This window comes from Phodopus roborovskii, unplaced genomic scaffold (assembly GCF_943737965.1).
Source record: "Phodopus roborovskii unplaced genomic scaffold, PHOROB, whole genome shotgun sequence".
Taxonomy (NCBI): Eukaryota; Metazoa; Chordata; class Mammalia; order Rodentia; family Cricetidae; genus Phodopus; species Phodopus roborovskii.
In genome coordinates, this window is record NW_026126416.1 from 9,170,434 (window position 1) to 9,184,308 (window position 13,875).

Below are 13,875 nucleotides of genomic sequence, written 5' to 3' on the forward strand. Positions count from 1 at the left end.
GGACAAAGTATGCATGTAGACTGTCAGCTCAAAATGATGGGTCCAGGGAAGATGATGGTGGGCCCACTTCAGTCTCTGATGATATACCCAACACAGACACCTTTTACCTTGAGGGATATGGCCCAAAAGGCTATAATGTTCCCATACTCCCGGGCCTTTAGAAAGATAGAGGGAAGAAACAGGTAAAACTATGCACAGAGGGCTGGCCATCAGGGATAACCCTGCCATCTTCTTCCTGGTTGTCCAGCTTCTTTTTCAGAGAGGGTGAAAGTATATTTAATCTACAAGCAAAGGATCTCAACAGCCCAGACCACAGGGCTGATGGAGGAGCATGGGTGGAGGCAGCAGGGAAGGGACTCAGGCCCGCTTCTGTGTCCATGGAGGAAGTCTAGGGTTGATCACACATTTTCAATTTTATCCTCTTTCTTTCCTTCCTTCCTTCCTTCCTTCCTTCCTTCTTTCCTTCCTTCCAGACAGGTTTTCACTTGAGTTATCTAAGTTGTCTTTGAATTCATTACATAGCCCAGGCTGGCCTGGCACATGCAATCCTCCTGCCTCAGCCTCCCCAGGGCTAGGATTACAGGTGTTCACTGCCATATGCTCGGCACAGTCTTCCCTTTTTGTACACTAGGACAAGGGCACCCTATGTTTGTGACGGGCCTCTCACAAACTACTTAGACTCTTCTCGGGGCTGTTGCAGGCTGCCAACCACCTGTTCTCCCACAATTACGGATGGTATGCTATATGCCAGACGCCACTCTTCACTCTGACAGCTAGTATAAGAAGCAAAACCCCTGCTCTTATGGAAGCTGGTCCTTCTAGTGTTTGGAGGAAGATGATTAGAGAAGCGAATGGGCACACAGATCCCTCAGTACTCGTTCAAGGACCCTTGACAATTCCCAAATCTGTGGACGCAGAAATCTCTCACATAAAATGGAATCATATTTGATAATAACCTACACATATCCTCCTTTAAGTGAGGTATAATGGTGTACACCTATAATCTAAATGTTTGAGAGGCTGAGGCAGAAGGATCATGGGTTTGGAGATCAATTTAGGCTGCCTAACATGAATAGCTCAAACAAACAAACAAAATTATCTTTGGACTATTCCTAATACCTAACACAATATAAATAGTTATTAATTTGTATTGTTTAGGGAATAATGACAAGAAAAATGTATTCAGTATAGATGCAGTTTGTAAACAGTATTTTCTACCTGCGGTTGTGTGACTCCATAGTTGCAGAACCCATCAATTTGGAAGGCTGCTTATGTCCACTGTTACAAGTTATTTGAAGAAAAATAAAGGAAGCCAAGGAAGGTGGCAGAAGGAAAGGGTTCAAGGGCAACAGTGCCTTGGGAGAAGTACATTCCAGGCAAAGGGACAGCAGGGACAAGGGCAGGTTAGGAACCCCCTGGTGATGAAGTCAGTGGGTCTCGCACTGAGTGAGAGAGAAGATACACGGGTATAAGAGGGGCCAGGGAAGGCAGCTCGACCCCATATGGGCCTCGAAGGCTGTGGTGAGGATTTTGGTTTCTGATGAAAACCTGCTGAAGAGTTTGAACACGGCAATGATAGGAGTTAGGATTATAATGACAAGACAGTCCAGAAAAATGGACAGAGTGGTGGCCAGGATACCAGACAAGGGCCAGGGCAATGGTGCTGTTGAGAAGCGGGCCCTTCATGAATCTACTTCAACAGGTGAACCTGCTAGGTAGGATTCGAAGATGGATGGGAGAGCGTTATGAGAGAGAGGCTGCAAGAATGGCAGGAAGGTTCGTGGGAGTGGGGTAAGAAAAATATACAACGGAGTGGCTCAACCATGGTCTTTATAAATTTGATGCAAACTTCTGACCTAGTAAAGAAGATCAGCCAAGGGACCTAAGTTGGAAATCACCAACATGTAGATGGCATCAAAGCTACAAGGCCACATGCGATTAACTTCAGACTCTAAAGACTTCCTTTGTAAATACCATACATTGCACCTGCCCAGGTCAGCCACTGTGCTAAGTCCTTTATGGCCATTGGCCGTATGGGAATGCTATGAAGTTGCTCTATTATTATTATTCCCTGATGTGGACATTGAGTACAGACATTTCCAAACATCTTAAATAAGGTCAAGAGGATAAAGAGAGAAAAAAATGAAGAGAAGACATTCAAAAGCTGTGGGTATTCCAGGATTAAGGGGTTCAGGGAACAAGAAAACAAAGACTAGAGAGAGGCCAGAGGCAGCAGCAGGGGAGAGAAGAGTCTCAGTAGGGTTGATGATCCTCTTGCCTCCACTTCCCAACGCCACCAATATGGCATGTGTGCATCATATCTCGCTTCAAGATGATTAAACATCTACGGAAGGGCGTGTGCAGATTATAAGCCCTGGGAGGAGTGGAACACAGCTGAGATACATCCCAGCCTTCTTCAAACTCACTCTGAAATGGATGAAGAGATGGCTCAGTGGGTAAAGTTCTTGCTGTGCAAACACAAGGACCAGGACATGGTGGCTTGTACCTTTAGCCCTGGTGCTAGGAGGTGGAAAGGCGCTGAGAGCCCAATGGCCAGCTAGTCTAGCTGAAACAATGAAGTCCAGCTTCAGCAGGAGGCCTGCCTCAAAAGAAAAAATAAAAAAGGTGGAGAGCAATAGAGGAAGACACTCAGAGTTGACTTCTGTTCTCTATGGGTGTGCTGGTGCACACACACACACACACACACACACTCGGGCTGGGGTGAGATGGTGAGAACATGGACCTCCTTCCATCTGGAATGTGGTAACAGTAGTAGCGGAGTGTTCCCAGTGCCTGTGTCTTTGCTGCCAACAGAACTCAGAGGTGTTTTTCTTGCAGCAGCACGGGGACAGCTCCCCTCTGTTCAGATGTCAACAGTTGCCGGTCCCATTTGCATTAGTAAAGAAATATCCAAGCTATGAACCCTTACGTTTTAAACATTTTGTTTGCCCTTGTGTTTCAACCCAGTTGTTTTCCCCATGGCATCCTGTCGACTTTATTGAGTACACTTAAAATGTTATTCTGCAAAGGAGCCAGAGCACAAGGAAACACTGACACTACAAGTGCGTTTTGGAACCAAATGCTAACACAAGCCAGGAAGCAAAGATTTCCCACCTAGGGAACTAGCTTGGTATTTAACTGCAGGTTCCACCAACTGAGGAAGTTCAGGCGAGGCCCCATTAGAGTCACCCTTGTGCAGAAGGATGTCAAAGGAAGGTGCATGTGGGCAGCCATTGGAAGGGTGGGGCTGTTAGGTAGCTCTCTCCTTCTTTCCTCCCTTCCTCCCTTCTTCCTTCCCTCTCTTCCTCTCTCCCTCCCTCCCCCTCTCGTTCCTTCTCTCTTTCCTTCCAGGTTGGCTGTGAACTTTTGCTCTTCCTGCCTCTACTAACATCTCAGGACTACAGTATGTGTGCTCCATCACTTCTTTCTATAGCAATTAAGACAGCTCCAGGGTTGAGTTGTGACCTTGTACCTGTGGCTATGTTTTGCTTAATTCTGGAAACAACTCAGAGTTCCCTTTTCCTACCTTCCCATTGCCTGACTCTCCTGATACCTCCACTGGGGAAAATGGACAAATTAAAAGCAGTCACTGCTTCTAAAAAAACCTAATGCCCAAGCATCCTTGGTTTGGTGTTTTAGCCACATCATCAATTTCCACACCAGTAGAACAAGAGTCATAAGGTACCACTGCCTTTTAGAGTCATTATGAAGATACAATGGGCTGGCAGCTACACGCTCCTGAGGCCCGCACATGGTAAGCACAACCTATATACATAATTAATGCCAATTTATCTTGCTTCTCCTAAATAAGCAATAATCCTCATGAAACCCTGATGGGGAATGTCCTCCTGTATATATGCTTCTCTTATTGGTTGATGAAGAAAACACTATTTGGCCAATAGAGGCAAGAAGATAGGCAGGACTATGAGATGAGAAGAATTTTGGGAAAGGTAGGCAGAGAGGGATCGCGAAGAGACGCCATGTAGACGAAAAGGAGTAACAGGTCCAGACCTTTCTCCGGTAAGGTAAGACCACATGGAAATACTTAGACTTATAGAAATGGTTTAATAATTAAGGCAGAACTAGCCAATAAGAAGCCCTAGCCATCTAATTAATATAACATCTGTGTGTTTATTTGGGGCCGAAACAGCAGTGGGACCTGGCTGAGAAAGAAACTCCTGCAACAAAATCCTACCTGGCCTCTCCCTCCTGATGTTCCTCAATCCACCTCCTAATCTCAGGATTACAAGTGCTTGCCACCATGTCTGGCTACTACCAAATAATGCTTTGAAAGGCAAGTAAAGCGACTCTAAAATGAGTAAGTTCAGTGTTAATGAACACAGCATCCAAGGATAGTAGTATGAACAAAAATGTTATTGTGGTGTACTTTTGGTCATTCTTCTTGTTTTTGTTTGTTTGTTTGGGACAGGGCCTACCTATTATACAGCTCTAACTGTCATGGGATCTCGAACTCATGGAGATCCTCCTGCCTCTGCTTCTGCTGGAACTAAAGGTGTGCGCCACTATGACCGGCCATGCCGGGCACTTTTGGTCATTCTTAAATTTGGAAAGGAAAAGATGAAAAGAGGCATTAGGGCTGGGAGTGCAGATCAGTAGTTTAACACATACTTAGCACGCACCACAAATAAAGACAGGCGATGTTAGTGATTAAATGAACTTTAGTTCTCTCACCCCATCATCTGCTGAGGTCAGAGAGCAAGATCTTGATGGCTTGCAGCCCACCGCTCCCTAAATCTCAACAGCCTCTGTGACTTTCACTCGGGAGAGATGTCCCCTTCACTCTGTGTCTGTCACTTGCAAAGCTTAGGGTCTACCTCCCAGCACTGCTCTTTCTGGACGTGGGAGAAACCAATGTCAATAAATCTTCCTCCTTATCAGCCTGTGTTCCAGTTTTGCTTAAGCATAACAAGTCAAAGGTTAACCCTGGGCGAAAGTCCCGAGGAGAACCTATGAGCTACTCTGGATATAAGGAGAAAGTAAAAACCTGTAACCGAAAACCACGGTGCACTGTGCATGTGTGTCAAGTTTATGGGGTGAAAACAATTTAACGAATCAAAGCCCTTCACACGGGTACAAAGAAAGCCTCAAAAGCCAAGAAGCACTGAGGAACAACCGGTCTAGTCCCATTACTTTGTAGAGAAGGCCAGGAACACGCCCCACTAAGGCAAGTGTAGCTCTTCCTGAGAAGCCTGGCATTGCAGTACCACCTTCTCACTGACCCAGCACCTGCCTCTCTAGGGTGCTGTTTTTTCTACCTCTGTCTTGGGCAGAGAACAAGTCAAGCTGGTTTAAAACTTGCCTGGGCAGCCAGTGTCACCTGGTTTGCCTGCGTGTCCCGAGAGTTATAAGCAGAACCCACACTACAAATCTTAACTTTGTTCTATTCCAGGCAACCTTGACCAGGGAAAGGGGGGGGGGGGACCTGATGATGAATCAGTTTCCTAGGCACCAACTGCTGTGTCATTTTGGGGCAATGATGTTCTGCTTTGTTGGTCAACAACAAAGGATGTATCAAAGAGCTAAAAAGACTTGACCTTCAACCTTCTACCCCACCTATGACCCCTGCACACCCATTTTCCAGATCAAAACCAGCCCCTCCTACCTTTTCAAAGAGTATGCAGCATGCCAAACTGGCACAAGCTGTGGTATCCCCTTTCAAGCATTCATAACCTCATTCAGTTCCAAACCCCCTGGATGGCTTTTCAGGTTAGGGGATTTTCTGACCTGAGAATGCAAAACGGATCCATCCTCTTTAGCTGCTCCCCTTTAAACCTCCTGGAGACTGACAGGGCTATACTGAATTCTACTTCGTGCACGGAGGATCCGCTGTGTTACTCTGTCCATCATTGTGACATGGCACCGACAATTCTAGGTTTCCCAGTTCTGGCGCCAGGAGGAATCAAGAAGGTATAAAGTTCAAGTGCCTTTAAAGCAATTAAAATAAACAAGCAGACAAGGCCACTCCCACCTCCTACAGAAAATGTCACCTGGTATTGTCACCACACTTCCAGTCCTTCAAACACACTTCCAGTCCCCAAACTTTGAAGGAGAGACAGGATGTCAACCCTCTTCAATCACCAGCTTCCCTGAGTCCACCAACTCGCATCCAGAACCTAACTTCGTCTTTGATCACCTGTGGGTTTCAGAAGGTTCCAGGCCATTTCCCAGGCTGATATCTGTCTGTACCATCTCCCGTTTCAGTTCTCCGATCTCCGAGGCGATCGTGTCGATGAGCTATTCAAAGACAAAAATAGCATGACGTCAGGAAGTGAAGGGGCGGGCCATGTTCCTAAAGCCAGGGAGCTCCTACCCCCCCCCCCCCCCAGTTTTAAATCTTGGCTCTGTGAATTTCCTCTAACCAGAGGAAAAAATAAAGGGGGAGGGACAAACTCCCCTTAAAAAAAAAGAGGAAGAACTTGGGTTTTGGTATTGGGAAAGAGCTTGGGTTTCAGTATTGTAATAAGGAAAAGATTCTGACGCCCAGTATGGGTTGCTCAACATGAATACAGAAGAATAAATAAATGATACATGAACAAAGCCTCCAAATTCATTTTTGTCAAAAGAAATATTTCAAGAGATTCTCTGCATTAAATGTTTGTGATCAAAACCACCTCAGAGTGGTGGTACACATCTGAAATTCCAACATTCAGAAGGTGGAGGCAGGATGATTGTGGTGGGTTTGAGGCCTGTCTAGACTGCATAGTGAGTTGCAGATAAGCCAGGGCTACAGCGTGAGATCCTGTCACAGAAGTGTCCAAAAGGGCTAGGAGGTAGCTCAATGGCAAAGTGCATGCCTCAAATACATGAGGTCCTAGGTTTGATTCCCAGCCCTGTATATGCTGGGCATAGCGGTGTACACAGGTGTCCCAGTACTCAGGAAGTACGGGTGGGAAGACAGACCAGGAGTGAAATTCATCCTCAGATATATAGTAGGTTCAAAGCCGTTTAGGATACATGAGATCCTCGATGAGACAAATGGTATTTAGGTCATGAAAATAAACTCATTTTAAAGATACACTAGCTAAGTCAACAGTACTTGCCTGTCAGCCTACCATGTAAGAGACAGAAGCAGGTTGTTCAACAGAAATTCAAGGCCAGCATTGGCTAAATGTGGCCAGTTTGAGGTCAGCCTGGGCTACATGTGGCCCTTTCTCAAAAAAAACCCAAATAGCCAGTTGTGGTGGCATACCCCTTTAGTTCCAGCGCTCAGGAAGTAGAGGCAGGAGGATCTCTGGGGCTTGGAGGTCAGCTTGGTCTATAGAATGAGTTCTAGACCAGCTAGGGCTACAGAGTGAGACCCTGTCTCAGAAAAACAAAACAAAAACGTATTACAAGGCATGGTGGTACACAACTATAATCCTTGCTCTCAGGAGGCAGAAAGTGGTATAAAGAATTTGAAACAAGTCTGAGCTCCATAATAAGACACTGGTTCAAAAAGACGCAAATAAGCAAATAATGTATACGTACAAATTAAACTTTTGTGTGGTTCTAGGGATCAAACTCGGGCCTCATATACACTGTGTAAATATTCTACAATAGCTCCATCTGCGGCATTGACTGATTGACTGATGGGTCATTGAGCCAGAGTGAGCCAGGTCTGCCATGTAGCCCAGGCTGGTCTTGAACTCATTCTGTATGGCAATTTGGCCTCGAACTTGAGATCCTCCTGCTTCAGTTTCTCTCTCTCACTGAAGTTTTTGTTATGGTATTTTGAGAAAGGATTTTGCTATGCAGTTCAAGCTGGCCTGAAACTCACTATGTATACCAAAGCTGGCCTAGAGCTCAAGGCAGCCCTCCAGCCTCAACCTCCTGAGCACTGTGATTATAGGCATGTGCTTTTTGAGGCTGGTAAATGCAGAACCTGTGGGTCATCCTCGTACTCCCAGCTACATGGGAGGTAAAGGCAGGAGGGTCATTTGAACACCGCAGGCTAAGACCATTCCAGACAACATGGACAGAGTTTACACCGGGATGGATACATGAATGAATATAAAAATCTAAAAATTAAAAAAAAAAAAAAAAAAAAAGCAAGAAGACAGGGTAAGGGAAGAGAAAGAATTGATCAAGGCTGGGAATGGGTAAGTGGTGGGTGGGTAAGTCCCAGAGATATCTAGGGAAAAACCATGACCCCTTCTGGCCAAGGCTTATCTTGTCTCTCACCTACTATGAAGAGGCTCTACCTCCCCTCAAAGGATGGCGTAAATCTCAAGCATCCATTCCTTTGGGTTTTCCTTTCTCTCCCTCTTCTGTTTTGGCAATGCTGGGGACTGAGCTCAGGGTCTATGCATGCTAGGCCAGTGATACACTGCTGAGCTACAACCCTAGCTCCTCAATGCAAGCTTTACTGGTACTTAGTAGCCACTGTTATAGAAAGTGCTTAGGGTTGCTACTTTGCTCCAGATTTTTGAAAGTGCGGTTGTTTTCCATATACATGTGGCTTATGTTAACATTCAATGTGTCTATTGATAAGCTGTTTGATTCTACTTCATTCATTCATCCATCCAGTTTCAAAAGAAGTGGAGAGGAAGGCTGGCAGGTCTCCATTTTCACTGGGCTAGCATTCTGGTGGGACAGACAGACCCTAGGACTGAAGGCTGAGACTTTCCAGAATGAAGGTAGATTAGAGGTGCTCAGCGGGCAACTAAGGCAGCTATATAGTCTGGGCTATCAGGAGAGGGGTTTGCACCTCTTATGTCCTCAATGACATTAAGACTAAAGGAACAGTCCATCGTGCAGAAAGTTCTTGAATCTGGGAAAAGAAGCAGGCAGGTACTAGATCATGTTCACTGACTATCACAGTCTATGAAATTTTAGTTTCCTGCAGTAAGAGTCACTGGAAGTTTTTTTTTTTTTAAATTATTTTTTATGTGTATGGATATTTTGCCTGCAAATATGTCTGAATTCCCTGAAACTGGAGTTAGAGACAGTTGTGAGCTGCCATATGGGAATCAAATCTGGGTCCTCTGGAAGAGAGCAGCAAATGCTCTTAACTGCTAAGCTATCCCGCCAGCCCCCCATTGGAAGCTTTTAATTGTGGATATTACGAGGATTATGTTTTTATGGTCTATAGAGGTTGTCTTGTTGTGGTTAGGGATACAGCTCAGTAGGTATATCACTTGCTTAACCAACACAAGGTCCAGAGATTGATCTAAAGCACTGCCAAGAAAAAAAAAAAAAGAACATTTTATCTTTGGCCAGTTAGTGCTTTATAAATACTGGGGGTGGGGGGGGGAGAGACAAGGAAATTAGTTAGGAGTGACTACTTGGGCCCAGACAAGAGATGTCTTGGCCCTCTTGGGAGCAGTGAGAACAGAAAGAAGAGGAAAATTTAGGGACAACTTGCCAGAAATGGATATGAATTGATAGTTGTGTATGAAATTATAGGAAAGAAGAATTAAAAATTAGGCTTCTGGGTGTTGGGGTGCATGCCTATAATCCTGGTACTTGAGAAGAAGCAAAAGAATCAATAATTCAAGACCATTCTTGACTACATAGTGAATTTGGGGGCCAGCCTGGAATAATGAAATAATCTCAAACACAAACAAGGCACTGGAGACATGACTCAGTAGTTAAGAGCACTTACTAGTGCTCTGTCTGAGTACCAGAGCTCAGATCCTAGCACTCACACTGCGTGACTCAGAGAAGCCTGTAACTACAACTGTAAGCCTATAACTACATCCCTTTGTGGCCTCTACTGGGTAGGCCTGGGGCATAAGCACACACACACACACACAGACACACAAACACATACAAATATTATACATATGGGTATGTACAGAAAAGTAGGCTGGTCATAGTAGCACACACTTTGAATCCCAGCACTCAGGAGGGAGAGGCAGGTGGATCTTTGTGTGTTCAAGGCCAGCATGGCCTACATAGTGAGTTCCTAGACAGCCAGAGTCACTTAGTGAGACCCTGTCACAAAAAGATTTGTTTGGTGGTATTTAAAATTAAGCCCAGAGCGTCATGTACACTAGAGAGAGAAGGAGAAAGGGAGAGCATGGAGGTAGGAGGAGTGACGTTGTGGGGAGAGGGGAGGCGTGTTGCATCGGACATGCTCAAGATACATCATACACATGTATGTATGAATCCATCAAAGAATAAATAAAAAAGAAAGTGCCTATGTGAATGGGGAGAGACAGTGGGATTTAAATTAGAAGAACAGAGGGGTAGCAGGTCACCGTGTCTCCATCCACCTTTCTACTCTTCACCGCTCTATGACCACCACACTGGTTTGAACATAAAAATCCCCCAATGCAGGTGGGTGACATGGCTGGACACTCCTGGGTCCCCAATGGCTTTCTCCAAAGGAGACAACTGACCCTTCCAGCTAAGCTGTTTCCTCCAGGCATTGCTCTTAGCACTGCACTTCTGACTGCATTTCTAGGCCTCGTCTCTGTTCCCTTCTCTATACCTAGCCAAGCACAAGATCCTATAGTGTGGCTCTCACTTAGTGGTATCAAGCTGGCTAGCCACTAAGCACATTGTTTTTCTGCACAGTGACCTGAAGGTATGAAGATGGATGAAGGCAAACATTGCTCCTGCCTGGATTCCTGCCAGAGAAGGGTATGTCCCTTCCCTTCCATCCAGTCCCTACTTCACTCATCCACTTGACAGCATAGAGGAAATTCCTCAAGCATCAGACCTGAGCAAATGTTCTAGGCCAGGCCTGCTCTTAGCATTATGTTTTTACACCCTTTCCTTCCTCTCTGAAGTCCCATGGATTGGGCATTGGGGGTTACATTTTTCTTTGATAATTGTGTGCCTATTTGTTTATTTCTAATTCTTATATGCTTTTGTTCTAATTTCTTATATTTTTGGTTGTGAGCATAGCCTTAAATGGCTGAGCCATCTCTCCAGCCCTTCTAATCTCTTACATTGGGTTCTTCCTAAATCCATCCTTTGAGGATGGAGATAATCCATTAACTGATTGCAGGGACCCACATTAAAGCCACCAAGAGCTCTTGCACAAACCTGGTGTTATTAACTAAAATTTCTACAACTTACACAACCCAAACCCAAGTGCCAGTCTAGGAGCCCGGGAGTGTCTCTGTTGAAGCTCCCCATGCTGAGGATATGGTCCAGAGAGGACTGGATACTTCAGCATCTGCAAAGCTGGTCCTCTAGTGTGGCTTCTTAACCACTCTAGTCACACAGGAAGCCTGCAGACCCCAGGGAAGGGGGCAACAGTGCCTCTTGCCTGGTGTAGTCAGAGGGTTGGTTGATACATCAAGCTGTCATGTCATAAAGTTAGTGAGACAATGATTCTTACCCCCCCAAACAGCAGGACATATGTCATTGCCAAAACAGTGCAGCAACTAAGGTTTGAATTAAACAAACAGGCCCTCCAAGGTAGAACACAGCAGAACTCCATCATCAAATCCAGGGCAACACCTGGGTTCTTTTCTTTTTCTTTTCCTTTTTTTTTTTTTTTCCCCCAGCATAGCCCTGGCTGTCCTGGAACTCACTCTGCAGACCAGGCTGAGCTTGAACTCAGAGACTGGCCTATCTCTGGCTCCCAGTACTGGGATTAAAGGTGTGTGCCACCATACCTGGCTTAGCACCTTGGTTTTCTTTCTCCTGCAGGGCCATGAGGCTTAGTGTAAAGTGGTGATGCACACCTATTCAGAAGCTGGGAGAGTGGCTGGAACTGTGACACCATGCTGGAGCACTTCCCTAGCACACCTGAGACCCTGGCATGCCAAAAATCATAAACTAAATAAACCGGTGGGGGTGGGGAAGGTGTTGCTGGCATGGCTGGGTATAGGGACCAGGAGGCCAGAGGGGCAGGTCATGGCGATCGCAGGAGGAGAGTAGAAGAGGGCCAGTGCTTGGGTCTTTGGTCCTCCCCCTCATTCTAGGACTCAGAAACCTAGTCCCCATGGGTGACTTTGCATGTGTGTGACATCCCTGCCCAGAGTGGGAGGATAACTGATGAGGGCTCCATTTTGCCCCAGCCCTTTGAGATCTCACCTGTGCACGCAGGCGTGGTGCAGGAGTTTACACTAGTTTGTACCACTCTAATCATTCTGCATCAACTTGTGGAATTCAGTTTTGAGGAGGTCTGCAGCTTGGCCCGTGTAGAGCAGTGGTAACTGGACCATCTGGGGGCAGGTCACCTTGGGCTAAGGTGCAGTATGTTGGCCTTATCCTTAAGGTTCTAGGGGACTGATGCTATAAGACGGGTGGCTGGAGGACTAAATACTGTCACTGGTGTTCTCCTATATATACTGCCTCCTACTTCTGGCAGTCAAGATTACAGAGAGTTAATGCCAAGTGACACTTAAGGGAGGCTCATTCATCACTCAGCCCGGGAGCTGGGACAGCAAGGACCTGGGGCAGGGGCATCGCTGTCTATCTGTGCAGAGGTTTCTCATCTACCCAGCACCCATTTCCTCTAATAGGAAGGAAAGTCATTGCATGTGACTTTCCTGTATACACAGGAGGGAGGAGGAAAAAGGGAGGGACCCCAAATCTTTTCTTCTTTGGGGTTAGATAAAGGAGAATAATTATCTTGAAGGTCAAGTAAAAATAAAACAAGAAAGTGCTTAGAGAGCAAGGCTGAACATGCCTGGTGTCACTCAGGAATGTTATCAGCCTCTGAGAAGGGATGTGCAGTTGATAGGGTGAAGGTTGGAAACCTAGGGTGTGGGAAAAGTCAGGCACTTGGCTGCCAGCTTCAGAATGTCTTCTATACCCCAATTCATCAGCTTGGCCTTGGAGTCTGGTGGGCTTCTGCATTCTGGGAATCAACCGTGTGGGAAAAGACTTACTCCAGGACCTGAGAAATCATATGACCCAAACAATTCCCTCCCCTGTCTCATTCTGTTGACCTGGAGTTGCTTCCTGAGTCTGGTGGGTACATCCCACACGGGGGTTTTCTGAAGCCAAATTTGAAAACGCCAGACCTCTTCCACAGTTGCAAACAACCTTTGCTACTGAACTATGGCCAGGGAATAAAAGGTAGCCCAGGGCTGCCACCTTCATTTGTAGAGATGTGTTTGCTTTTGTTGTTGTTTTGAGACAGGTTTCCTATAGCCTATGCTGGCCTCAAACTCACTGTGTGGCCAAGACTGACCTTGATCTTCCAATCTTCCCATCTCTGAGTACTAGAATTATAAACATGTGCCACAGCAATCAACTATTTTCTTTGTTTTTGTTTTGTTTGAGACAAGGTCTCACTTGTATCCCAACCTGACCTGGAAATATGTAGCCCAGGCTGGCCTCAAACTTGAGGCAATCCTTGGGATTATAGAAGCTGGTGACAATGCCCAGCTGGATCATTCTTTAATGTTATTATTCTGTTTTGTCACCCAAAGGAATGAATCATACTGATGTGTGTCATAGCTTACTAACGTTTCGTAGTACGATTAATCAAATGGAATCTGGCAGGAATCAACTAAATGTGAGGAAATACTACTCACCACCTCAATTTCCTTTGCTTAGTTCTCTGTTTCTAGAAAGGGCATGCTAGAGCCCTAGTTGGTCTAATATTTGTTGTGTGACTCAAGCTGACGTGAACCTGTGGTAATGCTCCTGCCTCTGTGTCTCCAGTGCTGGGTTACAGGCATGTAGCCTTACTCCTCTCTGCGTCTCCACTCAACTTTGAGAGACACTGGGGTCAACTTCAGTGCTTTTTCATGAGCAGCGCTGGGCTGGGTATCCTTGAGTAGCATGTGAAAGCTCAGAGAAACACCAGCACACATGTATCCAGGCTATTGGTGGTGTCACAGTTATCCAGGTGGCTTTGTGCCTTCCCCCCTTTTTACTGCCTCTGCCATATTTGAAATTATTTTGGGCAGCGCTGGCACATGCCTTTCATTCCAGCACTTGGAAGGCAGAGAGACAGGCAAA

At 45.8% G+C, this 13,875-nt stretch overlaps 1 protein-coding gene across 3 annotated transcripts in view; it reads right to left on the reverse strand.

Moving 5' to 3' along the window:
• The window catches only part of Rin2 (Ras and Rab interactor 2), a 163,779-nt gene that overhangs the window by 53,327 nt on the left and 96,577 nt on the right, over positions 1–13,875 (reverse strand). For 2 of the 3 annotated variants that reach the window (XM_051183241.1, XM_051183240.1), the window contains exon 3: positions 6,155–6,255. In XM_051183241.1, the coding sequence (XP_051039198.1) occupies positions 6,155–6,255 (101 nt within the window). Of the gene's footprint in view, positions 1–5,745; positions 5,905–6,154; positions 6,256–13,875 lie in introns of all 3 variants that reach the window. The other variant, XM_051183242.1, reaches the window with a different exon arrangement.